Raw genomic sequence first — 26298 nt, 5'->3', positions numbered from 1 at the left:
TGCTCGCGTGTCTGTAGGTTAGTGGTGCGGCACTGGCATTGTGTGGACTCTTCTGCCACAAAGCGATGGTAATAGCTGCCGACGTGGCCATGCCCCATGAGCAGCTGGACAAGTCGGCACTCGACATTACGAGGGTCTTCGTTCTTCTTGAAGTAACAATGCAAGGTCAACTTAGGCTCGGTCGTGACTGCTGCACGGAATTCGGATGGATGTGCGTCTCGACGGAAGTCACGCCTCCACTTATGAAGGGCTCTTATGCGTGCAGATCCCTTCGCCCACACCAGTGAAGGTGGATGAGTGGCTGGGGAGGAAGCACCGTGCTTCGCCAGACGGTCAACGATTTCATTGCCCAGAAAGCCAGCATGACCAGGGATCCACACGATTTCAATGCGCAGATCCGGTCGGCTTTCGAGCATCTCGGTTATCTTCCTATAGAAGAGGATGGAATGCAGTTGGCAGTCGTGAGGGCGGAGATCGAGAATCGACTCCACCGCTGCGCGATTATCTGAAGCAAAGACCACACATTCTACGTGCGGCCTGGTACGAAGCAGACGTGAGACATTCTCCGCCGCCGCAGCGAGGGCGAACATCTCAGCGTCGAACACCTCGGACTGACGTCCAAGGCCCCAGGATCGCTCGAGCAGAAGAGTTCCGGCCAGAAACACGCACGCACCTGCGCCCGCTCTAGGGACCCGATTATGCTTGAGTCGCGACCCATCGGTGTATGCCCACATCCAGGAGGGGTGGGTGGCAAATTCGTCCAGCTTGGGCTGGAGCACTTCGTCGACGAAGGTTTTTGAAGCACCTTTGAGGGGTGCCGGGGCGAGGACGTGAATGTGATCGCCCCACTTGTGGTAGGACTCCCATGGAGCCGCGTAGTAGGGAATGACGGGGACGACGCCTGGAGTCGTTCGCCGCGCCAACTGGTGGATGATTGTTAACGGGCGCCTGGCCCGGGAGATGACGCGAATAGGGATCGGGTACGGCTCGGGGACCGCGGTGATGGGCCAAGGATGAGGCATCCTGGCGAGTACCTGTGAAGTTGAAGGGAGTGTGTGTAATCGGACGGCGGCACGGTCGCATATGCGATTCAGCTGCCATCGCATGGGTAGGATACTGCCCAGGTGGTGCATAGCATCCACGGGTGAAGTGCGGAAAGCCCCCAAGAACCAGCGTAAACACTTGTTCTGGGCGATTTGCAACGGTCGAATGAGCGTCGCTTGGCGGAAATCATGAAAATAGACCGGTGCTCCGAAGGTGAGCACGGACAGAATGTTGGAAAGATAAATGGTGCGAGCAGCCTTGACAGACATGCCGCGAATGGTGTTGGCCAGCATACGGAATGCTTGGACCCGGGAAATAGCACGCGTCGTCATAACACGCACATGGTGACGGAAGGTGAGGCGCGGGTCTAACCAGAACCCAAGCCACCGAGTGTATGGGCGAGCAGGCACAATGAATTCGTCCCGCTCACCAGGAAAGAGAGTGATCATCGGCAAACGTACACGGTGAAGAGGGAGGTGAGGAAAATGGATGCCCTCAGTTTTCGCAGCCCCCACGCGGAGACCGAGGAGGCCGAGGGTGTGGTTCACGACAGGGACAGCCCGGACAGCGAAGTCCGTGGACATGTCGAGTGTGAGACCCTCCGCAAGCAATCCAATATCATCAACATAGCCTTTGATGAATACATTGGGATCATTGTGGAATAAATTGAAGACGGGAAAGGAATAAATGGTAGACAAGATAGGGGAGACCGGTGACCCCTGAGGGATGCCGACTCCTGAAATCGGTGCCGAGTCAGCCAGCTCGTCGCCGATGCGAATGCGAACTGAACGACCGGTGAGAAAAGATTGCACCCAATCGCAAATTGGGGCAGGGAAACCGAGGATGCGAAGAGAATGGAAAAGCCGCTCATGGCGGATGGAATCATAGTAACCCTCGACGTCGAGAGCGAGAAACGTAGCATCGCACTTTCGGTGCCAAATGCTTTGGACGTCATGGACAAGGGACAAGCCCGCGTCGATGACCGAGCTCTTATCCCGGCCACCGAATTGGTTAGTGGGGAGGAGCTCGTACCGTCCAATGTCGAAAAGGAGCCGTTTGGCCACAACCTTCTCGATGAGTTTGCTGAGTGTCTCCATCAGAGCGATGGGACGATACGCTTTAGGGAGCGAGTAATCAGGTTTAGCGGGTTTGGCAATGAGCACCACCACCGCCCGCTTGAGAGCAGACGGAAGGTGACCAAGGGCGATGGAAGAAGAAATGAAAGGAATGAATTGATGCCCCGCAGGCGAGCGCATGGCCCACTTGAGAAGGCGCCAGGTCACGCCGGACTCGCCGGGCGCCGTGGTGTTGGACGCCGTCTGAAGGACGGCAAAGATTTCCGGGCCAGTTACATCCTCGAAGGGACGTGCTGCACGCGGAGGAGGATCATCAGGAAGAGCAACCGGCAGTGGGCCCGGCTGCGGAGGAAAAAACGTATCTTGAAAAGCGGCAGCTTGCGCTGGCACCTCAAACGCGAGCCCATCACGGCCTCGAATGGGAGGTAGTGGGGCTCGACGACGGCCGACAGACCAGGATGTGAGCGACCAAGGATCGCGGTCTTGGACTTTCTGGATAACGTGGTTAGCCCAGTCTCGCTTGGCAGCTCGGATAGTGGACCGCAGCTGGAGACGTTGGGGGTGGTTGTTGAGGGGATCAGCTGCAGAGACGGCAGCCGCGGCGCGGTCACAGTCGTCGTTCCACCACAGTGAAGTGGGGGAGGAGACTCGCTTACGATCGGGCATTACGTCCACGATCGCAGCATGCATAGCATTGATGAGCGCCACGGCGCCTCGTTCCAGATCGTCGTGGATGTGATAGAAAGCCGGAGGTGGGTTGATGGCCAGCTGCAAGCCGAGGGCGGCGAGCCAGTCCTTGCGCTTTTCTGGATCGATACGCTGGCCCAGCGGCGGCGCCTCTTCGACACCACCAGGGCAGTTGATGTGGACCAACCAGGTTATGGCCCGATGATCGGATCCAAACCTGAGCTCGTCGTGTGCAGACCATTGCTGCGGGAGGAAGTTATCAGTGACCGACGACCAGGTCAGGTCAATAATGGAATTGGTTTGGTTTCGCTGGCCACATCGAGTGGGCACATCGAGGTCATTGAGAAGCATAAGGTCACGATTTGCAGCCCACGTAGTGAACTGCGAACCGATCGCGGTGTTATCATATTGAGGGATGGCGGACCAACTCCACGCTTGGTGGTGAAGGTTGAAATCGCCTCCAATAATAATGGGAAGGGTGGCGGGCACCGGGGCCCCCATGAGAAGGTTCAACTCGCGGTGGAGCGTAGCTCGCCCACGGTTGTATATGTTAGTGACGAGAAACGAGACGTCCCCGGCAGTAAACTGCAAACAAATGATATCGGGATCAGAGATAATATCGCGGCGGACATAAACCCGCCAATGGATAAGGATGTCGGAGTGAACAAATATGATAGCTCGGGGAGCACGCTCACCCAAGGAATGAGGAGTAAAGAATGCCGTCCACTGGGGGTGGTTGATGGTGCCAAAAATGGCCTCGCCACCTTCTGCCCCATGGACCTGCTGTTCGCCGATTTGTCCCCACCAGGGTTCCTGGCAGAGAAAGACAGAGGGTTGGAGTCGATTGAATATGGTATGCAGGCGCGTATTCTCACGCGCTGCATTTAGTTGAAAGAATGAAAGTGTATGAATCATTGAGAATCGGCCAGTCCCTGGGACGGAATGGAACGCGTCGCCGGGTGGCGGTAGTTTTTCCTCGTTGGGCAGGAATCATCATTGCTGGCATGAGGCCCAGCACAGTTTATGCATTTGTAATGCGTGCAGGGAGCAGATATGCCGTTTGCAGCACGGTCATCGATGCAGGGTTTGCACACATCACTGTGCGCATCCTCGCGATGGTTCAAACTGCCGCACAGCCGGCAGGCCGGTTTGCGGTTCTTTGTGGGACAGGTGGACATACGGTGGCCCATCTTCCAGCAGTGCGTGCACTGCGCAAAGATGGGGCGGTCGGTGTACTCTTTTACAGAAAGTCGTTGACAGTCCAAAAACACGAAGCGGGCCCCCTTGCCCAGGAGCGATGACTTGATCGTCCCAGAGGGGTCCTCAACAGCGAACATAATTGGAGCGCGATCGCGCGACCCCAGTTGATCGACGGGACACAGGAAACGGGGCATGATGGAGAAGTGTGCATGTGCCAACGCAGGGTTGGTCTGAAGATGGGCGCACAGCGCTTCAGGAGAATACGGCTGATCGCCAGGCGTGGCCCGTATGACCGAACCGGGGATGAAGAATTTGGTCCACTGCACTACCGGGCGCATGTCCGACTGGCCTCCCACCGCTGGGGCAGGGACGTCCAGTACGGTGCGCACGATGGGCGCGGATTCGGTGATCAGGGCTTGTGGGGTGTCGAGCGCCCACTGGAACACGAGCTTACGAGCCGGAGAAAATGTGACAGCATGCAGCGTCACCCTCGCGAAAGAGGGTTTGGCGCGCAGCGCATTGCAAACAGTACGTGTGATGGCGGGGCCACCGAGTTTATGTAACCTCACGTATTGCTCCTCCGTCAGAGAGAGCAGCGTGGGTTTGAACGTGGCAGCCTTCTTAACAGGCGCCTGGGGTTTCGCCTTAGCTGGCGCCTGCTTTCCCTTGTTAGGGGTGGCGGACGCAGCTGTCGTAGCCTGACTGTAGCTAAGCGGCGGCGTGGTATCGCGAGCAGCATCGGGGTGTGCACGTGTGGAGCGTGAGGCAGGCTTGCGCCGCACTTCATCCTCGAGGCGGTTGAAACGCCTCATGATATCGGACATGATAGGGCCAAGGGCGCCCTTGACTGCGTCGGCGATGACATCGCTCGGCGTGTCGTCGATGCGAGCTTTCTTGGAGGCCGGTTGTGCCGGTCCTCCTCGCATCGAGATCAGGTGAGAGGTAAATGAATCAGCCTCACCGACGATAGTATCGAAGGTAGGACCGAGGAGGGAGACTTTGGCGATGCCGAGGTCGTGGATGGTTAGAGAGGTTAGGTCCATGAGTTTGCTAAGGGTGCCGAGGATCTCCTCGGCAGTGATGTCCCTGCGGTCGTAGAGGCTGTTGGACAGGCGTCCAAGTTTCGTCGCGAGATCATTACCGCAGGCCGACAATATTTCGTCGTCGGGGGTGTCGAGAGGGGCCTCGTCAAGGCCATTCGGCGACATCTCGTGATCTTCGCCAGGTAGTGGTTGAGTAGAGCTCATCGCCGTCCCGGAGGGCTGCGATGCTGGAGGCTGAGACATAGAAAACTGTTTAAGCGCTGAAGAGATGATCGTGGTAAGAGAGAGAGAAGGGTTGCAGGACTCTATGCTGTTCAGCAATGTATTTGAATTGATCTTTCGTGATCAAAAAAACCAATTTCTGTGCATTGCGTGCAGTAATGTTCCAAGCTTATGACCATCGGCGCTCCGATGCTCCCGGACGTTATCTCAGCCTTCTCTTACCTATCTCTATAAAAGGTTGAATTCCATGAGTCCCCGTTTCTTCGGCGACGCTGAACGCCTCAAAGGACCTACCTGAGCGCTGCTGCTGGAAATGATGTCGGGCTCAGACGTTCAAGCCGGGTGTTTCCCAGTCGCTCGCCTTCGGCCATTTTGGCGGAGGCGTTCATCAGCCCAGTCCCAGTCGCGCGTCCAGGAGGCTCCCCGCATCGCCGAGATACCCACGGCGCCGACTGTTGATGCCGCCGAGGTGGTTCGTGATGGAGAGCTGGTGAGTGCCATAACGTGGCTATACGCATCAAGTGGGTTAACGTTCGATACGATCATATCAGCCACCTTACGCTCATTTTGCCAATGCTGGCCTCTACTACGAGCCCGGCGCCCACAAGACGGATGTACACTCGGAGAAGCCTCCCGCATATGCTGCTCATGCATTGGGAGACCTCTTCCGTGCGGACGTCATGAAGACTATCGAGGACAAGATCGACGAGCTCGACCCCGAGCTGCGCGAGCTTAGCCTCGACATCCTGCATCACCCGGAGCTTGGGTGGGAGGAGAGGTTCGTGACGTCGTTTTTTTTGAGTGAGATATGTCTGACTGTGGAGGTTCCCTCCAGACGCACCCATGACAAACTCACGAAGTTCATGTCCACGCATGGCTTCGACGTCATTCCGCACTATCTCGGCCTCGAGACTGCCTGGAGTGCGGTGTACACGTACAAGTCCACTTCCGCAAAGGCTTTGAAGGAGAAACCGCGCGTGATCGGCGTGAACTCGGAGATGGACGCGCTCCCAGGTATTGGACACGCATGCGGCCACAACCTGATTGCCATTGCTGGCGTCGGCGTCGCGCTGGCGATTAAGGCTGCTCTTGAGAAGCACGATGTGTCGGGAAAGGTTATCTTGCTTGGTACTCCGGGTACGTGTATGCGCTTCGTCAATCCATATATGCATGCTGAAGAATGGCTCGAATAAAGCTGAGGAGGGTGGAGGAGGCAAGATCTCTCTCCTCAAGCGTGGCGCATACAAGGAGATGGATGCGTGCATTATGTGCGCGTGGTCATGATCATCCTAGATTGTGTCACTTATTTAATGCATGCTCTCGGAACAGGTGCCATCCTTCAGCTACTCCCGTCGATCATGCCTACCTCGGCCCATCACTGGCATCCCAGCCGATCGATGTCGAATTCTTCGGTCATGGGTAAGTAGTTTCATTAAACGGATTCTCAGGTTCCTGATCTCGATACAATGCAGAGCTCACGCTGCGTGGGCACCATGGGAGGCGCAGAATGCACTCGACGCCGCCTTCCTCGCATACTCGAGTATCTCCGTGCTGAGGCAACAAATAAAGCCTACTCATCGCGTGCATGGAATCGTGAGTGGAAAGGACTGGGCTCCTAACAGTACGTGTTTGCGCTGGAATGTTGACTTCTTTCAAAAATGAACGAAAATTACCTGTTGACTAGTCATTCCGGACTACTCCAAGATGCGCTGGATTGTACGCGCACCGACATGGAGCGAGGTCGAAATCCTTCGAGACCGTGTAAAAGCCTGCTTCGAGTACGTGAGATGACCCTTGTATCCTGGAACCACTCACTCAGATACTTCATTCATTTTAGGGCTGCTGCACATGCCACAGGTTGCAAGTTGACTATCACTGAAGGTGTCGGATATAAGGATCTCAGACAAAATAACATCCTTGGTATAGTTTTCCCAGCATCCAGCGTGTGATTGGTGACCGACAGTCCGAATACGTTCGTAGGGCACCAATATGCCAACGTTGTGGCACGCTATGGCGTAACAACCGTGTTTGAAGAGGGCATGGCTGCATCGACCGATTTTGTACGTCCGCGCAATCTCGCACGAGCTGGATTCGCACTAATCGCATGACACTAGGGCGATGTCACGTACGGTACGATGCCCCTTTGCACGTTGCGGTCAAAAGTGTCGCGGAGTGCTGACCAACCCATCCATGACAGCTCTCCCTGCTTTGCACCCCGGATATTCCATTCCGACGGTGCCTAACGGTGCGAATCACACGCCGCAGTTCACGGAGGCCGCGGGCAAGGCAGAGGCGCACAAATCCACGCTGATCACCATCAAGGGCTTGGCGATGGCGGGCTTCAGGTTGCTCGATGATAGTGCGTTTGCTGGCGAGGTGCGTATGGCGGCTCTGTAGTATGTCGCGCCGTGGGACGTCGTGCTGACCGTTCTGTTGTAGGTCAGAAAGGCTTGGGAGGAGCAGATGAAAGAATGAGGGATGTTGTACACGCACAAGATGCTATTGTAAATCAAGTTGGCATTGATCGCCACGGTTTGTACGGCTATCGCATGTTGTTTCACACATTCAGTAGTGCCTCGTGTTCACATTTGGTAGCTTGCCTCGTGTTTACCTGCCAGCGGCAAAGCCACTCGGATGTGATCGGCCTGCGCGACGCGGTCACGTGTTCTACAGCCCAGCAGCGCGCGAGTGGCGTTGACGACCGTATATATATTAATTTGAGCCCTCCTTCTCATCCCGAACATTATCGTTTTGCATCGCCCCCGCTTCTGCTGTATAACCTGTACTTGTAAATTATTCTCGCGCCCAGGTGAGTGATTGCCTCCTTGGTCCACCAATATTTCTTGTATTGAGGAACAATGGTAGATACCTCTCACGACCCAGCGTCACGATTGTCACGAACAACTATCGACGATTACTTATCTCGACCCGTCATGGCTCTTGCGCATTCCGAGTTGCAAAACTTTGAACGTGTTGCGCATCTGTGGTATGATGACGGCAATGTCATCTTGATCGCAGGGGATAGAGGATTCCGTGTCCACCGCGGTGTGCTTATGCAGCGTTCGCCCGGGTTCCGCGAACTCTTCCTTCCGCTATCCCCAAATTACTGCTCCACGGGAGCGTGTCCCATGCTACGGTTGCCGGACGACCCACTCCATCTGGATTTTGCACTGAGCGCGCTGTATGATAGATTGTACGTCTCAGTCACAGCTTGCCGCTTGTCACTCATCCTATCGCTGAACGCCTGCGTGCGCATCTGCAGTTTCTTCGGTGACCTGGATATGCACCATAAGATACCCGAGGTGGCATCCGGAATCATATCTCTCGCGCATAAATACGACATCCAAGTCCTACATAAAGAGGCGATTCATCGCCTGTCGGAAGCGTATCCCAGGTCCTTCGAGAGGTTCAATGCCATGAGCCCATTTCAACTGGACCCCTTCTCGGCGGACGACCACGCCAGTCTCCTCTCCGTGATCAATGCTGCACGGCAGCTCAAGACTTCCGAACTGAACACCTTCCTTCCCATCGCCTTCTACCTGTGCTGTCAGCTCGATGCTATCCATCTCGTGCAAGGCGTCGTACGCTCCGACTGCAGCAGAGAATGCTTATCGCTGGACGATCTACGAAGATGCGTAGCCGGCAGGATGAACCTGATGCAAGCGAACAGTGCCGCCACACTATGTCTGCGACCGTCCGCGGAAAGCCTCGACCCATGCTGTCCGATGCCGGACTCGTGCATCGAGTCGTTGGTAGCGCTGGCAGGCGATGCACTGCAGGAGGACATCTTCGCCTCCTGTGATGCGCTGACCAACATTGACCGGTGGATTGAGGAGAAGGGGGAAGAGCGGGGACTCTGCTGGGTATGTATTAATTACATGAAGCAACGGCATGAAGAGGCGCGACGGGAGATTTGGGATGAGCTTCCAAAGATATTTGAATTGTAAAAGCATGCCCGCAGTGCACGAATGTTACTCTGCTTGGAAGATATCCTGGTCGTCTTAAATTGATTTCACTTGCTCCGAATGTTCTCATCTATCGGGAATGGCTAGAGCGAAGGCTCAAGTTCATGTTCTTATTACTGCGGAAAACAGTCGTTCTAGTGAGGTAAGCTGGTGATTGCTTATCGAGATGAACATTCGCGCTTTCATGGAAAACGCGCCGCTGAGCTGGCAATCTTTCGTGGTTATGGTAGTGTTTCGGCTTGCGCTGAATCACAATGGAATGTATGAGTTCATTTGAACCCCCTACGGCGTTACATAGGTTTAGTGTAATCTTTCATTTACCACGCTCTGCGGTAGACAAGCCTCGACCGGGATACAGAGTCGCAAGTGTATGAAATACCCCAGCCACTGTTCAAAACACAATCTGTCATAAGAGAAGTATATCAGCAAGTCGTGTTATGACGCTATTCTGTTCTGTGCAGGCAAAAACCGTACTCACTTGAGCGATATCCTCTTGTACGGCATCATAGAATGTCATGCTTTCGGTAATTATGCCATCCATGTTACCAGTGTATCTCTGTATAACCGGAATTGCGATTAATGCGGTAGAGCGAGGTTGTTCCGGTGTTTTTATCCGGTGTCCTTGGAAGAAGTGACTAAATGACTGCTGGTTATTGCTGATGCGGCCCCGATTACCCCACTCGTAGGGCTGGATCGAGAGAGACAGATATCCCCAGCGTCCTCGGATGATATCTATGCACTTCTGGCGGTAAACCAGCAGGCGATGATATTTGGCTGCCGAAACTTCCTCCATTTCTGGACAATAGGAGTCCTCTCTCTCGTAGATAGCATGTCTGGCCGCAACCTGTGCCTCTTCCTCCCATCCGTACTGGCTCGCGGCGAAGTACACACGCACAGGATCCATATCAAGGTGATCCATCACTCTTCGCTTCGCCGCCTGCATGGCTCTCGCCAACTTGTACTTGGTCGCACTCTTCAAAATGTCAATTGCGACCTGAAAGTCTCCCAATTCCGGGTCTCCGCTAAAATAGCAGCACAAGAGCAGCCTCGACAGGTTGTCACTGCGCTCTTCCAGAGCAACCGTCGGGATATCCTGAGACGTCGCATCCAATTGCAGAGTTGCGGTGGTCTCGCCTATAAGGTCCGCGAAGACTGGTGAGGAGTATGTGAGAAGGGTCCTGTGGACATGGAATTGCACTGCGTCCGAAGATAGCACGATCATGTCGGCAGGTGGTAGGTTGACTGACTGCGATGGTGACAATAATGCCCTAGGCGAAGGTGCAGTCTCCCCTGAGACTCCTCTATCTGGGTGACTCTGCCAGCCTTCAAAGGAACGTAGCTCGTCAATCGATGGGGGAATTGCAGGATTTGCACGGATGGGTCGACAAAAATCCCGATCGTCAGTTGGGCCGCCGATACGACGATATTCCAATAGACGATGAAAAGCTCCGGCAGGTATCTTGTCCATCTCTGCATCGTACTGTATGCATTGGATGCTGACCGTAGCTCTCGCAGCAAGCCTTGCCTCATGCTCGAGGTTGAAAAGGCACGCCACCGCATATGCACGGACCGGACTGGCAGCTGTGATCTGGCCAAACTGCTGCTTCAGCAGGTTCGTGGCCTGTTCCATCTGATACTTCATAGCGGCTTCCAACGCCGCGCCCATCTGGGCGGCATCTCCTATGACCGGATCTGGTATCGGGTAGCACAAGCGGAGTAGGCAATCCAGAGTCGCGCTGTCCTCGGTAACGGGAATGATGGGAACTCGGCTGCTTTGTTCGCAATGATCCTCGGGATGGACAGGCTGGGGAAGTGAGAACATGTCCTCGAAGAACCGCGACGCAAACCGCAAGATGACCATGAAGACATGGAAGTCGACCATGTCTGAAGTGCGTACAATGACGTCGGCATCCGCTTTGTCAAATGGTGACGCTGCTGTAGATGAGGTTGGCGAGCGAGAAGCCTCCATAGCTGCTGAAGGAGCCTGTGCTCAGTTGGTTGAAAGGAGAAGGATGACGGGTCAGCAGGGATGTATGCCAATCGCCTGACTTATATACAGATGAGTGAGATACACGAGGACGTGATTACAAGAACCTGATACGGAGGGCGTTTTCGCGACCGCGTGTTCACAATGCCTTGAGGCTTAAGTCTTGGAAATGTACGGTCAAACAGGCAGAAATAGTTCCATACGAGCGTGAAGGCATGAATAAACTGTTACGGAGTTGCCACAATCGGTTCGGTTGCCGAGAAGGATCAGGTCTACTTCCCAAATCTGAAGTCGCAAGTCGCAAGGTTTCGTGTCCTCAGCGCCAGTACGTAACTCTCGATACCTTGTGCTTGAAACCGAACGGCGCACAGTCCAGCCGTGCTCGAGCGCTCATAGACATGGCGGGCCGTGAGGGCGGTGATGGAGGCGATGTTGCACATTGAGCAAGCGTTCGTGAATAATTCATCATTAGCACAATTTTTGGAGAATAATTAGTCTCACCCCTTGGCATGTCATACTTTGGAAAGTCGTGCTCGTCGTTGTCATTGGACATACTTTTGGGGTCTTGACACGCCACCATGAAAAACCACTCCATGTCAAGTGCCGTGTCGATTAGACTACCATTCCAGTGCCAACTGTTGTGACAGATATCGTTCTGCAGCACCATTTATCGCATGTGAGCATACAGTTCGACTTGATGTGGAGTCTCATCTACTCTCTATAAGCATCTTTGCATCTTGTAGTAGCATTCAGATTACCTTAACCTTCCTCCACGAAGGCTCTGGCGCCATCCTCTGCACTGGACAAGGAAAATAAGAATGATTATTGTAGAGGAAGCCGGGCCGTTGCCGTTTGCTCGGTTGACTGGCGCCTCTTGAGAGTCCTGAGCCGAAAGAATTGGGAAATAGACCTGATCCTCCTCGGCAACCGTACAGATGCAGTGAGTGGCAACTCTTGCAGGCCACAAGTTCGCAGGATTCCCAATCGCCCTGGCGTGCCTCCCGACACGGACAGCATTTCACACATTTTTGCTTACATTGAATGGGCGGCTTTCAAGCTCACCGCAGCACCGGCATCGTACCTGGCGTTTCGTCGCTGTGAAGAATATGTCCATTTTGGCGGCTCTGGCTGCTCAGGAACTCGCGGAAAGAGCGTGTACCGCTTCTAACTCGTCGTCTATTCGAAGTGGGAAACGCGTCAATGATGGTGTCAGCTGATAGGACCTGCGAATATCGTGCAAATAACATACGTATGATATGGCATCAAGCCACTGCATAAAATAAAATCTATGCCTTCTGACAACAGGCTGAAGTAATAGACTAATCGGATTGAGGAGCAGAGCCGAAATGTTCCCGCCATGCCCAATTGTAGAAGCTAGGCGGGAATGCGAGGGTTCTGGAGCTTCATTGATGCATCATCGATCATCACTTGCACTGCAGTGACGATGGAACGAGAAAAAGATCGATTCCTTCCGCATAGTGTAAAAAAGTATCAAAATACACTGGATGACTATGATCGCAGAACCTAGGATATCTGGGATGAGCTAACGCGACAGCAGGGAAAAAAACGAAAACGAAAACGCGCAACTAGTATGCAAACGCAGGAAGCACGAGAGGAGGACTAGCACCACACGGGGTGCGCGCAGGTTTTGTAATAAATACAACAACGTCCATGTAAAGGTGAAGCAGCACCCATGGGTTCAAAACCTACAGCTACCAGCAGCACCAAGATCGATACAGGTCCGGCAGCATCATTCAAGAAAAGATGGTACTACAAATCCCTCACCCAACGCAGATGAACAGAGTGATCAGCCGACGGCGACGCAGCAATGCGATCATTCTGGGCGGAGTTCATTGTCGACGTTGAACCAATCGGCAAGATCGAATTCGGAACCTCTGAACATCGGGTCCTCGAACATCGCCCCAGCCGTCATGAAGTCTTCATTGGCGAAGAAATCTTGGGGGTCTTGCTGAGGCTGTGGTGGTATAGGCGGCTGATTCGGCGGCATAGACGGTGTGCCTGTGGCGTTATGCATCGCCGAAGGTGAGGGAGCCGTGATGCTTGCATTCGCTATACCGGGAGTAGGGGGTGCAGTGCCCGGACCCGCGGATGGACCGCCCGGTACAGAGGGATGGCTTGGTCCTGTGCCAAGTGCAGCATTTTGCGGGGAACCATCCTGCCGGACACTGTTCGGTACCGATGGATCACCGCTAACCCCCTCCTTGTTCTGCCCCGGCGTATTCTTCATGCTCGGCGATGGCGGCGGTGGCATCATCCCAACCATGCCCTTGTTCTGCAGTCGATTCACCCCGCCTGGACCTGTAAGATGTCCAGTCGGCCGCCACATCGGTGAGCCATACACTATATACTGACCATCTGAAGATGACGGCGAGCCCGCAGCTCCCTGTTGATGCAGATTACTGAGTGCACCCGTAGGGATGTTATTCTTGTGCATCTGGAGCATTGATTGGCTATACGTTTGCTGCGTTCGAGACGCCGTCAACGTTCGTTTTCACACCCAATGCATGATACGGCGACTGACCTGCGTGAGTTGGGAATTCATCATACCATTCGGGCCTTGGTGACTCATCATCGCGGGACTCATTGCACTATTCATTGGAGGCCCTCCCATGGGAGCCATTTGCATCATAACATTGGGTGGCATTGGCATCCCTGGTCGTTGGGAGAACTGGGGCATGGGTCTCATGTTATTGCCCATTTGGGGTCCACCAGGTCCACCAGGCATGGGCGACTGCTGAGGGAACAGTGAAGGCATAGCTGCCGAATGCATCGCTGGTTGCTCGCCACCAGGAGACTTGCGTAGTCGCTTCCGATCGGGAGGCGATGATTCAGACTTGATATCCTGCTGTGACACAGTCAGATATCGTTTGAGAAAGGACACAAAACGTATAACGTACATCTTGTCCAGGAGAGGTACTACTGCGTTTGTTCCCGCGCGCTTGCTGCTGTTGCTGTTGCTGTTGCTGCTGCGCTTGAGCCTGCTGCGAAATTTGTGGCATCTGCGGGTTGCGAGGTGGTTGCATTGCTTGATTCGAGCCCGAAGGCCCAGCACCTGCATTACTTGGCCCAGGCATCCCAGACATCACTTGCTTGCCTTGCGGAATATGTCGCCTCTGCCTTGCAACATTTAATACTCGTTGCTACAAGGAACATTCAGTTTGACAATCTGAAGTTATAGGAGGTGGCACGGACCTTCTCGTCTGGCGTCAAGATCGACAGGTCCCTATCGCCAACCCCTGCCTCCTGCTTGACCATGCGCAGAAGTTCTGGTGGAAAGCGATGCAGCTCAACGTCTTGCATTTGCTGAGCGTTGCCCGGCATGTTCGGCGGCTGACGCGCTGCCATCGATGGACTTCGCGATGGCATCATGCCATTCTGTGCTGGTGAACCAGGCTGGCTTGGAGATCGACCGATCTGTGGAAACATATTTTGAGGAACCTGTCCTGGTGCCAACGATCCTTGGGGACCACCCGGAGGTGGCATGCCGCTACGGGCATTCATTTGGGTTAGCGGCTGCGAGGCGCCCATCTGGCCTATCGCGGAAGCGGAATTGGTTTGCGGCCCCGCGGCACCGTTCTGGGGAGGGTGAAGTAGAGTCGGCAAACTCGAAGCGCGACAACGTCACTCTCGCACTTACCGGTCTTTGTCCAGCCAACAGTGGCGGTATATGATGCGGCTGTGTCGGTGGTGCCGCCCCGGTCGTACCAGGGGCGACATTTCCGTTTGCTTGAGGCAGACCAGAAAAAGCCGATGCTGTTGTCCCATTCGGCAGCGTTTGTTGAGGCAAGCCATTGGCAATTATGCCGTTTGGCATCGAATGACCTCCAGGTCTGACAACACCGTTGATCATGCGAGTCTGCGGAACTTGTGGCGGGAGCCGAGATTGCGCTTGCTTCTGTGCCTGTTGCTGATCAGCTCAATGAGCGATACTGAGTGGCGATATAATTATTTTACGCACCTGCGTATACAGCATCGCATCATCTGGGCCCTGATTATTGCTCTTTGCCTGAAACAGCACCCAAAATACGCTCCACCACCTAAAACCAGAATTCCAGGGGTATGTAATTTGGCAATAAAGTAAGACTCACTCAAACAGCAGACCTTGCTTAGCGTTAATCGGAGGCGTTGAATCGGGAGGGAGCCTGGCCTCTTGAAGCAGCGCTTTAGCAGTTTGCTCGAAACCACGCTTGGTACAGTAGTCATGGATATATATATTAAACCTACACACCGCCACAGATCAGTCAGATAGTAAATGGACACCGATAACAATGCAACTGACATTCCTTCCCCTTCCCAAGTCGGAGGAGGTGTAGAGGTGTGGGGATTCTGGTTCGCGCCGTCTCCGCCTGTGGCCATGGCTAGTGAGGACAGGATCAAAGGTGATATGTGCGACGACGAGGGTATCAGGAATGACAGTCAAGCAGCGATGCACTGGTGGGATGACTGGTGCAACGCGGATGTCGAGGGTATGCAAGTCAAAGAGGGTAGGATGGGAGCGTTGTGCAGAAGACGGTCCCGAGACGCAAAAGGACTAGACCCGGCGCTGTTAAGTCAAAATCGAGGCAATGGCAGAAATGTCTCGATAACGGTCGACGCGATGTCGGGAGGGGGTCGTTGAGGTTGTGGCCGTCGAGGGCGACGACGAGGAGGGAGATGGTATCGGCAGGGCTGGGAAGACGTGACGGACGAAGACAGGCGCAGTGCAGAGCCAGAAGCGCGAGGACGTCCCGATGGGAATCGGGCGGACCAGGGCGGACCGCGAACCAGTTCGGCAGTCCCCGAAACGCCACAGCACCTTCTCACCCCGCGAAACATCGGCAAATGACAGAAACTGCTAGCTCGTACATCATCTGCATTATTGGCTAATATTAGGAGATATTAGATTAGCGAGTCATGTCCTCAAACTCTCGTCACTGTCGTCGTACCACCGCGATCTGAAAGTCCCAACCACCCACAATGTACTTCACCTCCAGCAGTCGCCGGATCTCCCGCCACCCCGTGTTCATGCCCTCCAGCTCCTTGCGGTCCGATACCACGTAGATAAAATCTGCCGGCGACAACAGCGAGCGCAGAAAGGAGCCCATGAGGAATGCGATAAGCGCAATGATAACCACCGTCGACAGCGGGTACATCCTGTTCGCCGCATTGCGCGTCAACAGCCCCACCTGCTCGCTCTGAGCTTCCGATGCAGCGGAGACATCCTTACCAATGCTATCTTCCGGGGGCGAACGAGGCATCGCTCCAGGCAGAGGAGCTGGGCTCGAAGTCATGCTTGATCGCCGTGACTGCCCTGTAAAGCGTGTCCACGGGCTGGAATACGCGTTCAGGAAACGCATGAGCCCGCCCGAGTCAGGTGCCGGCGCTTCGGGCGCAGAGATTACCACTTGCGGGACCTGCACATCGCAAACATCCTTCTCAGCATGTGTCATCTGACGGTAAGTCCGAATCAGGCGCTCACGCTATTGGCACCAGTTTCTGGCGTCATCTCCTGCGCTGCATCTGTGCTGTCGTTCTCTAGCGTCTCGACCTTCGGCGTGTTCTGCAGAGCCAGTGCCGAGACTTCCAAAAGATCATCCGCCACAGCAATGGGCACCTGCAGTTCCTCCGGAAAGTGGTCACCCTCTCCTGATGAACTATGGACGTGAGACGCAATCAGTCATCCCGCGCCAAATCAAATAGGAAGAACCCGCATACCCAATGAGCAAATCCATCTTCGACGCCCGGCTATCCAGTAGCTCATCCCTTCCGAGACTCGTCAATGATTCCTTCTCATCAAGGACTGGCACGGCGCTTCCATCGACCAGAACTATTGTTTTCTTCCCGGAGGGCATTGCAATCGCCGGCTTTATCTCGATATCCAGGATAACGCAGCCTTCTTCCATTTCCAATAGCCATTGCGGCTTCGGCGGGGCGCTCTGCGTCTCCCCTGTGAGTGGATCATTAATAGTGGATACCTGGTACTGCGCCGTAGGGAGCGTGAGCCGAAGGAGATGGCGCGGCGGACGATCTGTGTTCAGTCCCGCTGAATGCAGCGGTGAGGACGGGAGCGTGTACACGGTGTATACGAACGGCAGCGTGTGTTCGGAACGCCTGTCGCCAAGTGGCGAAGATAGCGAGATCCGTTCCTTTAGTTTGTCGATACATGATGCGACGTGGATTTCATATCCATCCGGATAAAGTTTTGAGTCCACAATCAGCTCCGCGACGAGCAGATTCGCCGGGTGGCGTACTTCTCCCCTGGAGGTGAACATGGTGGCTGAACGAACGCCGTCTGGCGACCGAGATCGAGCGGAATCTGGAGACTTCTTGTCAGTCTGCTGGGTGGAGGAGTCGGGGCTGACGCTTGAGGTAGCTTTGCTGCGGCTCTGTCTTTGTGTTCCTTCGTCTGAGACAGGTGATATCTGGCGTTCATCAGCTGCGCGAGTCTTGTTATTCTTACCAAGTGCAACAGACAGTGGTCGCCGTGATAGAGCCGTCGAACTGTTGAGCAATACCATACTCTTGAATACCTTGTCCACAGGATTGTATCTGTGAACAACCAGCACGCGATGGGGATCTCGGCGTCGCAGTGTCCACGCCTTGTGCCTCAATAGACCTTCTGTCGCTTGCGAGAGTATCACTCCAGCCGCCGGCAATCTGGGTGATGGAGGCGGTGAGATACTCTTCACATATGCTTCTACGGCCAAGATAGACTTCGGCAGCATACTGTTGATCGATGCGTTTACGGCAGCAGGGATCGAACCCGCAAAGTCTACCGCGACGACTCGAGTGCATCTAGTCGACGGGATAGCATAGTTCTCCGCACCATAAGGGTCCAGCGTCTCCAGTATCCAGCCGTCCACGAAGACACGTCCCATGGGTAAGGAATAGGAATTGTACTTTGACGGCGCGAACCCTGCTACGGAGTCAGGAGAGAAAGACGCCGAGACGCAGTATATGGCAGCCCTGCTTTCCTGGGTCTCGCTTGATTCGCCTGTGTTCCGGCGCAAGAGCGAAGGCACGATGCTCCCTCTGGCCATCAACGAAGCAAGGTAAAATCCTCGGTCGCGGAACGGGAAACCGCCTTTCATGATCACAAACTCCGTGTGCATCTCGGCGCCAAACGTTTCGAACACCTGAGCAGAGTCGAATCGCGTGTCCCATTGCTTGCGGCAATCATGGCTCATCAGAACAGACGCAACCTCATCTGCGGCCACACCCTCAATAACCCTCTCGCCTCGATGTACAGGGATGACGGGCGATATCTCCGCATCCACCTTCCGGTAGACAGGCACGTCCTTCTCGTTGACCAGCGTCCATTCGTCGGAAGGCACTCGCGAGTGAATGCTCTGGAGATATGTGAGTGCCTCAAGAGCGTACTGCATTGGCGGCTTGGATGCAAGAGGCGAGATTTCAGCGAAGCTCGTCACGACAGGCGAGATAGCAGCGACAGCTTGTTGCGTGGTCGTCGTCGCCTGCTCAACCGCATAATTAAACCAGCGGTTGAATGAGGTAGCAAAAGTCGGTGCAGAAGTGACAATGCCCTCCGACAGACTAGGCTTGTCCCCCTCCTCCTCGTTCTCGACATTCTCTGTCTCTGCATCAGCATTCCATTCCGCCCTCCGTCTCCGTATGACGCCAAGGACGGGAGGCTGATCAAGCGGCACGCGCTGAGGCTTGACACGCTTCTTCTTCTGCAGGCTCTTCACTTCGCGCTCAGCCAGCTCCTCCACATCCACATCTACCTTTGCACCATTCACCATCACCAGCCCCTTCTCCTTCGCCACGCCAGGGCCACGTCGCACGATTATTTGCAATCGATCGTCGTCCGTGAAGACCGCATCGTGAGTAATCGTGAGCCATAGACCGCCACCACCGGAAGATAGACGGTGTCGCCGGAGACACGCTATCGATTGCGGTGGCGGATCGACCACAATATCCAGAGAAGACGCCCAGTTATCTAGATCACACCGCAACTCGCACTCGATGACGGGCAACGCAGGTGATGTGGGTGTCGCAGGCGTCTCTTCCGACGTCGGCTCATTTGTCCTCCGACTGGCTGCACATGCCTCATACTCGACGCGGAAGTTCCATCGCTCGTGGTCGTACCGCATCTGCGTCGCCTTTGCGCCCTCCAGCCGCGTGATGATCGGTGGTCCTCCACACTTGATGGCGAACTCGCCGACACCCGCTACGGTAGCGATCATCTGATGTGGGATGGACGTCTTGTTAGACCAGCCCTTTGGATCGGACTGCTCGAGTAAGGTTAGCTGTGTTGTGGTGGGAGACAGCACCTCAATGGCCCAGCCTTGCAGGTCGATCTGCGTCCGGATCACGTTTGGGTCAACAGGGGGTATGTTGGGAAATAGATTTGGGTCGTCTGCTGAGAATGCAAACACATGTATTGTAGTCGGCGATTTGTACACCGTTTTAAGGACCACCGAGTCTCGTCCACTGCAAGACATGCTCAGCACACGTATCTGTTTAGGAACAGCAGGGCTACGCACGTAACAGGCCACGCAGGTTTCGTCTTGAAGTGCCACAGCTCCGTCAGCTCATTGACATGCTCAAGCAGGGTACTATCATCATACAATCTATCCCAGTACGCACGCGCACCCGGTGTTGCAACGGCAGCGTAGAGATCCCACAGCCCGAGGCCCACGAACGTTGACTCCGCGCGGTACACCACCAGGGTCGGGTCGATCGAGTCAAGTTGCGCTATGGACACTCCTCGCGTCTCCATAGCTTCAAAGGGGTGAGGACTTGTCACGAACGCACAGTAATGCTGCACTTACTGCGTCTCCACTTCGCTTCTGGTTCCTGCAGAAGAGACGAGAAGTAGATGTAATTGCGTTTCACCCTGGACATGATAGACTTCTCCGCCGCTGCCGTGCGTTCGGTCTGCATTCGTCCCAGAGGCGGCCGTTCCGCCAGTGTGGACGATCTGGAAGCGCTCTCAGCAACCGTCCCAACAGATGAATGTGTATTGAGGCTCATATCGGCCGTGCTAGAAGCATCTTGCAACACCTGCTGAGAGATCGTGTACGAAAGTGGATCCCGCTCCTCAACCTGCTCTATTGGCTGAGGAATGCCATTCAAGCGAATCCCACCAGAGGACCCAGAGGCCTCGATAACGACCCTGACTTTCAGAACAGTGTGATCGTCTGGTAATGATGCATGCTTGACCGCAAATACAATATTCTCGTCCTTGGCGGTAGTCGAGCCTGATCCCTGAGATCCAGAAGCAGTCCGTGTCGCGCGAGCCGTCCATGGAAGCTTTGCAACGTGATCAGAAGAGGCTTTCGTCGTGATTTGGACATCCCAGCCAACCGCGCCAGGCACCGCGCACTCAATCGAACGCGTAAGCCTTTTGTATTCGCGTATCGCGTGTAGCTCGTCCAGGCCTTGCTCTGTCGTGTGTGGTATGTGATCTTCATCTTCTGGCACAACCGAATAGTCCAGTTGGAGTGCCTCACGATCGATCTCAAATCGCAGGCGCTCAACGGATACTCCATTGCCATAGCCGGTGAGCTGAGGGACGCGATTGCCACGCGTGCACACCGTCTTGAAGAGGCCGATCATCATAGCGCAAAGTTGCTGAGCGAGACTGGAAGTTGTGTTGAATGTCCAAAGCGATTTGAAGTCATGCTGCCAAAAGCAGGTAATGCGCAGCCTAGGTTCGTGCTTAGACGAAGGTTGCTCGCCAGTGAGTTGAATACACCATGCGAAGACTGAAAGGAAGTCAACTTTGGAGAATTCCAACGTAAGAAATCACGTACGCGTAGCCTCTGATCGCACGTATGGAGGAGAAGGACGCAGGTAGGCTGGCTCATCGGGAGAGCGCGGGAGAGACGTTGAGATGTCGATCAAAGTTGTAGCGTCGCTGAAGCTGCGGGATATCGTCACAGCGTCTCTAGGACTATAAGCGCTCTGTCAATGACTGCAGATGATCTGCTCTGCTGCTACTTACTTGGCAGGCCAGCCAAGCGTGAAGTTGATCTTGGAGACCTTGGTACTCGGGTCGAGCATTTCGACGAGATGCGCACCTTCTACCGCGGGGTCCCATTCTTTCCGAAGCTCCGGCGTGGATAAAACCGCTTTCCAGCTATTTAGCGAGACTGGAGCATCACCCGCTGGCACGTCAAGGATAGCTCTGTATATACTCTCGGCAGACTTGTTAGCCTTGCGATGAATGATTACATCAGTGACTTCAGGTTGTGAGGCACGAGCCTTTCCTTTGCCATTGCTATCGCTGGGCACAGGGATGCGCTTCCATTCCGATGAAGAATGGGAAGCTAGGAGTTGTCGAAAGTTGGCCTGGGCATCGTCGAGCGAGGCGTACCACGACTGCCGCAAGCTGTTCTACAAATCAGAGTCTGGCCTTAGCACAGCAGATGTCACGCACTGTGTCCCATCCAGCATATGGCGAGCGAAAGTCGTTCAGGCGAAAGTCTGACCTCGAGGTCGATGTTGTGCACGATCAAGCTGCGTGTGGCCCCGTTCCACGTGGATTGCGCGGCACACGTGATCCATGACACGTTACACGTGCGGTACGGTTTCCCCTCGCGATCGGACATTCGAATTCGGTTCCACAGCCGGTAGTGTACGCGCATAGGGCCGGTACCGGCAGCGCCCGCTACGACGAGCAGATCGCGCCCGGCACATTTCTGGTCTGTATCTGACCCGTACGTTCATTCAAGAGACGCTGTGTCAGCATCCGCGTCCTCGAGATGTGTACGGGATTGGCATACAATTAAATGCACGCAGTACTGTGAGTATATCGCAATGGTACGGCTTATACACATCAGTGAACGCCGTGTTGTTCTTACTGCGGGTCATGTGTGCGAGCTTCAGCGAGGGCGGAAGGCGAACAGTTCTCGCACATGTTCAGGCGAGTCAAGCGGCATTTCACTGTCTAATGTGTGCGGCCGTGGCAGTTGATCTACGGGCACAGAGACCGTACACATCACGCCAGTATGGCATCTCACACAACGTCAAGGCGAACTTCACGATCACCTTTGGCGAGAGGAACGGCAAGTTGGTGATGCAGGTGACTGCTGGCGGGTACATGTATGTACCTGTTGCAGTGTCGACTGCAAGAGTGAGCGGACACGGGCTTGGCTAGCGTGAGTGGTATTGGCGAAGCCGTACTTTGTTCTATCAATTGCTGAAGGTTTTGTATCGTGAGGCTCACTCACGGGCGTGCATCGCTGAGTCGACCCGCAAGGTGAGTCGCGCGTTTTTCTAGCATTCATGTCCGTCTCTGACGCTCTAAGCTCTAACCTTTGAACACAGTTCACATTACGTCTGCTGTTCAATGGTCCATGGTATCTGGCATCCTCTCGGTACGTACGTCTCGTGAGTTGCTGCAGTCGCCGTACCTGTCTAAGTTCTCGATACAGTTTACAATATTGATTTCAACACTTGAGCACTGTTCCATTCTGACGAGTGATTGTGTTCCTTGGTAGTGCTATGGATGTTTCAGTAGATCCCAACGAATATATTTTGTTTCAATGTTATGCGACGCATATACACGGCAGACATGACGCGATTTATAAATGTGGAAAATCGTGTGGGAATGTCGGCTGATGTCTTACATTTGTGGCAAAGCTTTGCCAACTTAGCATTTGAACGGCAAATAGTGAACATTCACAGCCAAAGTGAAACATTTTCAACATTAAATGCCATGGTTGCAAATATTCATTGCATGTGTAAGAAATCAGTCGACATTCACACACATTTTCCCACATTGATAAATCGCATCATGTCTGCCGTGATAGTGACTGTATGCATGCCGCGCGATACAGCAAGTGCCAAGGACGTACGTGCGCGCGCCAAAGCGAGGTCATCTAGCGGAGAGTTTTTTCACATCCCAGTGGAGCAGTCCCGTGAATTAACGTCGTTTTTCAGGTGATGTCGATTTTTGGCGGGAAAGGTTCCCCATCTTTTCGCTAAGACCCACTACTGTCGTAGCGGAAATATGTTGAACTGCCTTCGAAGAACTCACGGAGATCTCAATGCGTGTCCTCTCCTTGCAAAAGGATATACAGACATTGGCTAGTGGTTGGCCTGTTAGGATTCCGTGTGCGAGTCGGTCTGTCAACATTCGAAAAGGCGAGATACCTCCCATGCAAGTACGCCTCTCTCAAATTGCTCCTCTTTTTTTTCACTTGCACGTTCCGTTGACATCGTTGATTTTTTCGGATTTGATTGGTGCGCTAACCTTACACCATGTCGCAGGGTGCGATGGCGCTCTCTGTGGACTGGGAGACTTCATGAGGATATTCGGTCCCTCCCCCCGGTCTTCCCGGGGGCGGAAGCCGTTGACATGCTTATATGATTACAGCTACAATCTTTGCCGCCGTGTTCTTCGATATCTTCAGCTTGTTTACTGCATCTGTGAAGAACTGTAGGTTGGATATGTCACATCACTGACATGAGTTGAGAAAAAGTTCAAAGCTGACTCTAACAGCGTCTAGATTTTCACCCATGCGACATGTTATCAGCTTGAGGGATATATGGGACCTCCATTACCTGATGTTCCGTGGTCAAATGATATGAGATTCTGAGTGGGCATCTAATGTTCGCCGGAACTGATTTAAGTCACGCAGGGATCATTAGGACGGATATTGGAAGTGCCAGCACATATAGGTTGCGGAGAACAGAAAATCAGAAGCAAAAGCTTCCCAGCATTCAGGACGGTTAAGGTGAGGAATATTATGACGAATCATGACAGGGCACACCCGTCTGGCGTCAACCGACTCTGAAACATCAACTTTTTTTTTCTCACGTGTTGACGGCGAATTTCGCAAAGTTTTTTCTCCGTGACATTCATTGGGTGAGTGATGCTGGAATGCGTTGCTGCGACGTGCGAAACTGATCCACGTGCCTGTGTTGCATCGGGTGTCAAGTGTGAGACGAACAATGTGCAAGACTCTCCTCAAAAGCTGACATACTGACAAAGCGCGACAATGGAGGCGATCAGTGGCGCAGCTTAGTTGTCAAAAATCACATACTTCTCTTCTGGTACTATCTGACCCACGCACATGGGAAACATCAGGAACGTTCCTTACAGCTGAATTCAAGATAATAGGCCGTGCCTGAAAAACTACACATGGGCCCAATTCATTGGGATGAGAGAACCTCATCCAATATTGGTTGAAGTGGCTCGAAGTGCCCTGTGTGCTGCTCCTCTCGGTGTCCAGCAGCGGATAGAAGCCTTCTGTCTAATTTGCAACGCTTTTTGCCTGCGTGCGCTATATTTCTGGCGGACCTATCGTTTTATGTTTCACTGTGTGGAATCAGGGGGAGGCTAGCTCTGGCGCTGGCTCCAAAACGTATATAAACCTATAACTCGTCTCTTCCTTGACAGTTGCTCACCCGTATCCTTCCAACATGTCTATCCAGAAGACCTCCACAAACGTCAGCCCAAGGGCCATACACCGCAGTGTTCCTCCCTTGTGGCATTCTTATCTGAAGTTGGCTAGAATGCATACTTGGCCCGCGGGAACCCTGCTATTCTTCCTGCCATGCAGTGCGGCCCCATCCTTTCTGCTGCTTGTGCTTGTGGTTAATAACCGTCATCTCGCAGCGTGGGCACTAACCATGTCAGCATATACCTCGGGGCTCCCGCCGAAACACCTCTTTATTCAAGGGCTAGGTTGTCTCCTTATGTGTACGGTCCGCCACAGCGCTGCTTGCATCTGGAACGATATTTGCGATCGGGACTTTGATCGTAAAATCGGTGCAGAAGCTCCCCCTGGTTTCGCGGTTATCCACTCACCTTCATATCATATATCGCGTAGAACGAACTAAGACACGCCCGATAGCATCTGGAATAATCTCGGTGTCCTCTGCGCTCCTATTCCTTGCCGTAAACTGCATTATCTATCTTGCAATGCTAGCGCAGGCAGGGCGTGAAGCGTAAGTACAACATGACTACGATTGATGCTGTTGGTGTTGGCTGACTCCTCGCATTCAAGTATGAACTTTGGCATCATCGGCCTCTTCACATTTGAGATGATATATCCTATATCTAAGCGGTTCACCAATTGGCCACAGGCATGGCTAGGTCAGCACCGAATTTTGCTGATGAACGAGTATCTCTCAACATAATAAGCAGGCGTTGATTGCGCCTGGGGTGTGCCCATCGCATGGGCCATCAACCACGAGACGATGAATTGGGAAATAGTCTTCATCCTTATGGTCGGTATCACATGGTACGTTGCACTTTTATGGCGCACGGCGGCGTTTTCTGAGAGGCCAACTACAGCTGGGCCATTCATTTTGACACCGTATATGCCTGCCAAGACAGACAGGAAGATGCACAGGTCGGAGTGCGTTCCTGCGCTCTTCTGTTCGGGAATTACGTTCGTCCAATTCTGGCACTATTTTCTACCGCATTTATTGCATCTCTTGCGTACGCCGCATATCTGAATCGGCAAGGGCCGCTATACTACATCATCGCCGTCCTGGGATCAGCTTTGCATCTTGTGTGGCAATTTGCGAGCAGCGACGACTGGGAAAAAGATGGCGGGAGGATTTTCAAGGTTGGTCAGGGATTCGCACCACGTTGTTCGCGATGGTAGTTGCTGATAGCATCTTTCTGCAATCCAGTCGAACGGTGACCTTGGATACATCGTCTTGGCGGGGATGCTATGTGACTATGCTTACAAAGTTGCGGTTTAATTTCTTGCGTCGCTGCTTAGAATGCAGCAGAATCCTCGCACATAGATTCATATATGACTTGCAGTAGAAGAGGATGGAGGTCGTTTCGCAGGTCTCTAACGCGCTTTGCCATGTTGCTCGAATCATCTTGTGGTTAAATAAATGAGATGCATCTACACTGTGCATATTTCGCACCTGAAAAAATAATATCAATATGTACAGAACATGGACCTACTGGATGCAAGGTTACGGTAGCTTTGTCGGTGACACAGTGAAAGTTACCCTGAGCGGCACGTGTGGATGTTGTATCAAATTGGTGGTCCGATTGATCGGGGAGAACGTTGAGTCAGACCGCGAGCGCTTCTCAAGTTCCAGAAGCGCAATCACTCTCCGCCACCGGGATACGC

The 26298-nt window shown here is 53.7% G+C and overlaps 12 protein-coding genes across 12 annotated transcripts; 5 read left to right on the top strand and 7 right to left on the bottom strand.

Annotated features, from left to right (window-relative positions):
- Positions 1 to 464: 464 nt before the first annotated feature.
- LAESUDRAFT_631000 (uncharacterized protein) lies at positions 465 to 1211 on the bottom strand (the record flags this gene model as incomplete). Its single annotated transcript, XM_040903394.1, has 2 exons — positions 465 to 684; positions 985 to 1211. Coding segments are annotated over 2 exons (447 nt in total), but the record flags the coding sequence as incomplete, so codon positions are not given.
- Positions 1212 to 1250: 39 nt separating this feature from the next.
- LAESUDRAFT_611936 (uncharacterized protein) lies at positions 1251 to 1442 on the bottom strand (the record flags this gene model as incomplete). The annotated part of the gene is made up of 1 exon (XM_040903172.1): positions 1251 to 1442. A coding segment is annotated over one exon (192 nt), but the record flags the coding sequence as incomplete, so codon positions are not given.
- Positions 1443 to 2087: 645 nt separating this feature from the next.
- LAESUDRAFT_616976 (uncharacterized protein) lies at positions 2088 to 2426 on the bottom strand (the record flags this gene model as incomplete). Its single annotated transcript, XM_040903225.1, has 1 exon — positions 2088 to 2426. A coding segment is annotated over one exon (339 nt), but the record flags the coding sequence as incomplete, so codon positions are not given.
- A 378-nt stretch (positions 2427 to 2804) lies between these two features.
- On the top strand, positions 2805 to 3695 carry LAESUDRAFT_713709 (uncharacterized protein; the record flags this gene model as incomplete). The annotated part of the gene is made up of 1 exon (XM_040907010.1): positions 2805 to 3695. One exon carries the CDS (start codon positions 2805 to 2807, stop codon positions 3693 to 3695), a length of 891 nt encoding a protein of 296 aa, XP_040764960.1.
- Positions 3696 to 3902: 207 nt separating this feature from the next.
- On the bottom strand, positions 3903 to 5334 carry LAESUDRAFT_749545 (uncharacterized protein; the record flags this gene model as incomplete). Its single annotated transcript, XM_040911564.1, has 2 exons — positions 3988 to 5334; positions 3903 to 3964 (listed from the first exon to the last, which is right to left on the bottom strand). Exons 1-2 carry the CDS (start codon positions 5291 to 5293, stop codon positions 3903 to 3905), a joined length of 1368 nt encoding a protein of 455 aa, XP_040764959.1. The 5' UTR covers positions 5294 to 5334.
- Positions 5335 to 5555: 221 nt separating this feature from the next.
- On the top strand, positions 5556 to 7751 carry LAESUDRAFT_725121 (amidohydrolase). The gene is made up of 12 exons (XM_040908758.1): positions 5556 to 5762; positions 5824 to 6050; positions 6108 to 6409; positions 6468 to 6540; positions 6602 to 6691; positions 6745 to 6893; positions 6957 to 7050; positions 7110 to 7192; positions 7253 to 7332; positions 7387 to 7402; positions 7470 to 7648; positions 7712 to 7751. The coding sequence occupies exons 1-12, from the start codon at positions 5586 to 5588 to the stop codon at positions 7745 to 7747; spliced, it is 1506 nt and encodes a 501-aa protein (XP_040764958.1). The 5' UTR covers positions 5556 to 5585; the 3' UTR covers positions 7748 to 7751.
- Positions 7752 to 8205: 454 nt separating this feature from the next.
- On the top strand, positions 8206 to 9296 carry LAESUDRAFT_812223 (uncharacterized protein; the record flags this gene model as incomplete). Its single annotated transcript, XM_040914386.1, has 2 exons — positions 8206 to 8465; positions 8535 to 9296. The coding sequence occupies 2 exons, from the start codon at positions 8206 to 8208 to the stop codon at positions 9217 to 9219; spliced, it is 945 nt and encodes a 314-aa protein (XP_040764957.1). The 3' UTR covers positions 9220 to 9296.
- Positions 9297 to 9628: 332 nt separating this feature from the next.
- Positions 9629 to 11245, bottom strand: LAESUDRAFT_749542 (uncharacterized protein; the record flags this gene model as incomplete). Its single annotated transcript, XM_040911563.1, has 2 exons — positions 9716 to 11245; positions 9629 to 9640 (listed from the first exon to the last, which is right to left on the bottom strand). Exons 1-2 carry the CDS (start codon positions 11204 to 11206, stop codon positions 9629 to 9631), a joined length of 1503 nt encoding a protein of 500 aa, XP_040764956.1. The 5' UTR covers positions 11207 to 11245.
- A 1427-nt stretch (positions 11246 to 12672) lies between these two features.
- On the bottom strand, positions 12673 to 16095 carry LAESUDRAFT_725118 (uncharacterized protein). Its single transcript, XM_040908757.1, has 9 exons — positions 15525 to 16095; positions 15334 to 15465; positions 15204 to 15282; positions 14883 to 15152; positions 14438 to 14821; positions 14143 to 14385; positions 13767 to 14090; positions 13598 to 13706; positions 12673 to 13543 (listed from the first exon to the last, which is right to left on the bottom strand). Exons 1-9 carry the CDS (start codon positions 15599 to 15601, stop codon positions 13059 to 13061), a joined length of 2103 nt encoding a protein of 700 aa, XP_040764955.1. The 5' UTR covers positions 15602 to 16095; the 3' UTR covers positions 12673 to 13058.
- On the bottom strand, positions 16038 to 21702 carry LAESUDRAFT_699007 (uncharacterized protein). The gene is made up of 8 exons (XM_040906371.1): positions 21630 to 21702; positions 21195 to 21581; positions 21004 to 21143; positions 20020 to 20955; positions 19732 to 19969; positions 16940 to 19678; positions 16704 to 16878; positions 16038 to 16638 (listed from the first exon to the last, which is right to left on the bottom strand). The coding sequence occupies exons 1-8, from the start codon at positions 21644 to 21646 to the stop codon at positions 16156 to 16158; spliced, it is 5115 nt and encodes a 1704-aa protein (XP_040764954.1). The 5' UTR covers positions 21647 to 21702; the 3' UTR covers positions 16038 to 16155.
- A 376-nt stretch (positions 21703 to 22078) lies between these two features.
- LAESUDRAFT_725116 (uncharacterized protein) lies at positions 22079 to 22567 on the top strand. The gene has a single exon (XM_040908756.1). The coding sequence runs from the start codon at positions 22143 to 22145 to the stop codon at positions 22347 to 22349; it is 207 nt and encodes a 68-aa protein (XP_040764953.1). The 5' UTR covers positions 22079 to 22142; the 3' UTR covers positions 22350 to 22567.
- Positions 22568 to 24183: 1616 nt separating this feature from the next.
- LAESUDRAFT_699005 (UbiA prenyltransferase) lies at positions 24184 to 26074 on the top strand. The gene is made up of 7 exons (XM_040906370.1): positions 24184 to 24758; positions 24816 to 24968; positions 25030 to 25147; positions 25207 to 25295; positions 25347 to 25443; positions 25497 to 25773; positions 25841 to 26074. The coding sequence occupies exons 1-7, from the start codon at positions 24620 to 24622 to the stop codon at positions 25910 to 25912; spliced, it is 945 nt and encodes a 314-aa protein (XP_040764952.1). The 5' UTR covers positions 24184 to 24619; the 3' UTR covers positions 25913 to 26074.
- Positions 26075 to 26298: the final 224 nt, after the last annotated feature.

This window comes from Laetiporus sulphureus (genome assembly GCF_001632365.1).
Source record: "Laetiporus sulphureus 93-53 unplaced genomic scaffold LAESUscaffold_16, whole genome shotgun sequence".
Classification (NCBI taxonomy): Eukaryota; Fungi; Basidiomycota; class Agaricomycetes; order Polyporales; family Laetiporaceae; genus Laetiporus; species Laetiporus sulphureus.
The sequence above is the reverse complement of the archived record's forward strand: the minus strand, read 5'-3'. Positions and strand labels throughout refer to the sequence as shown.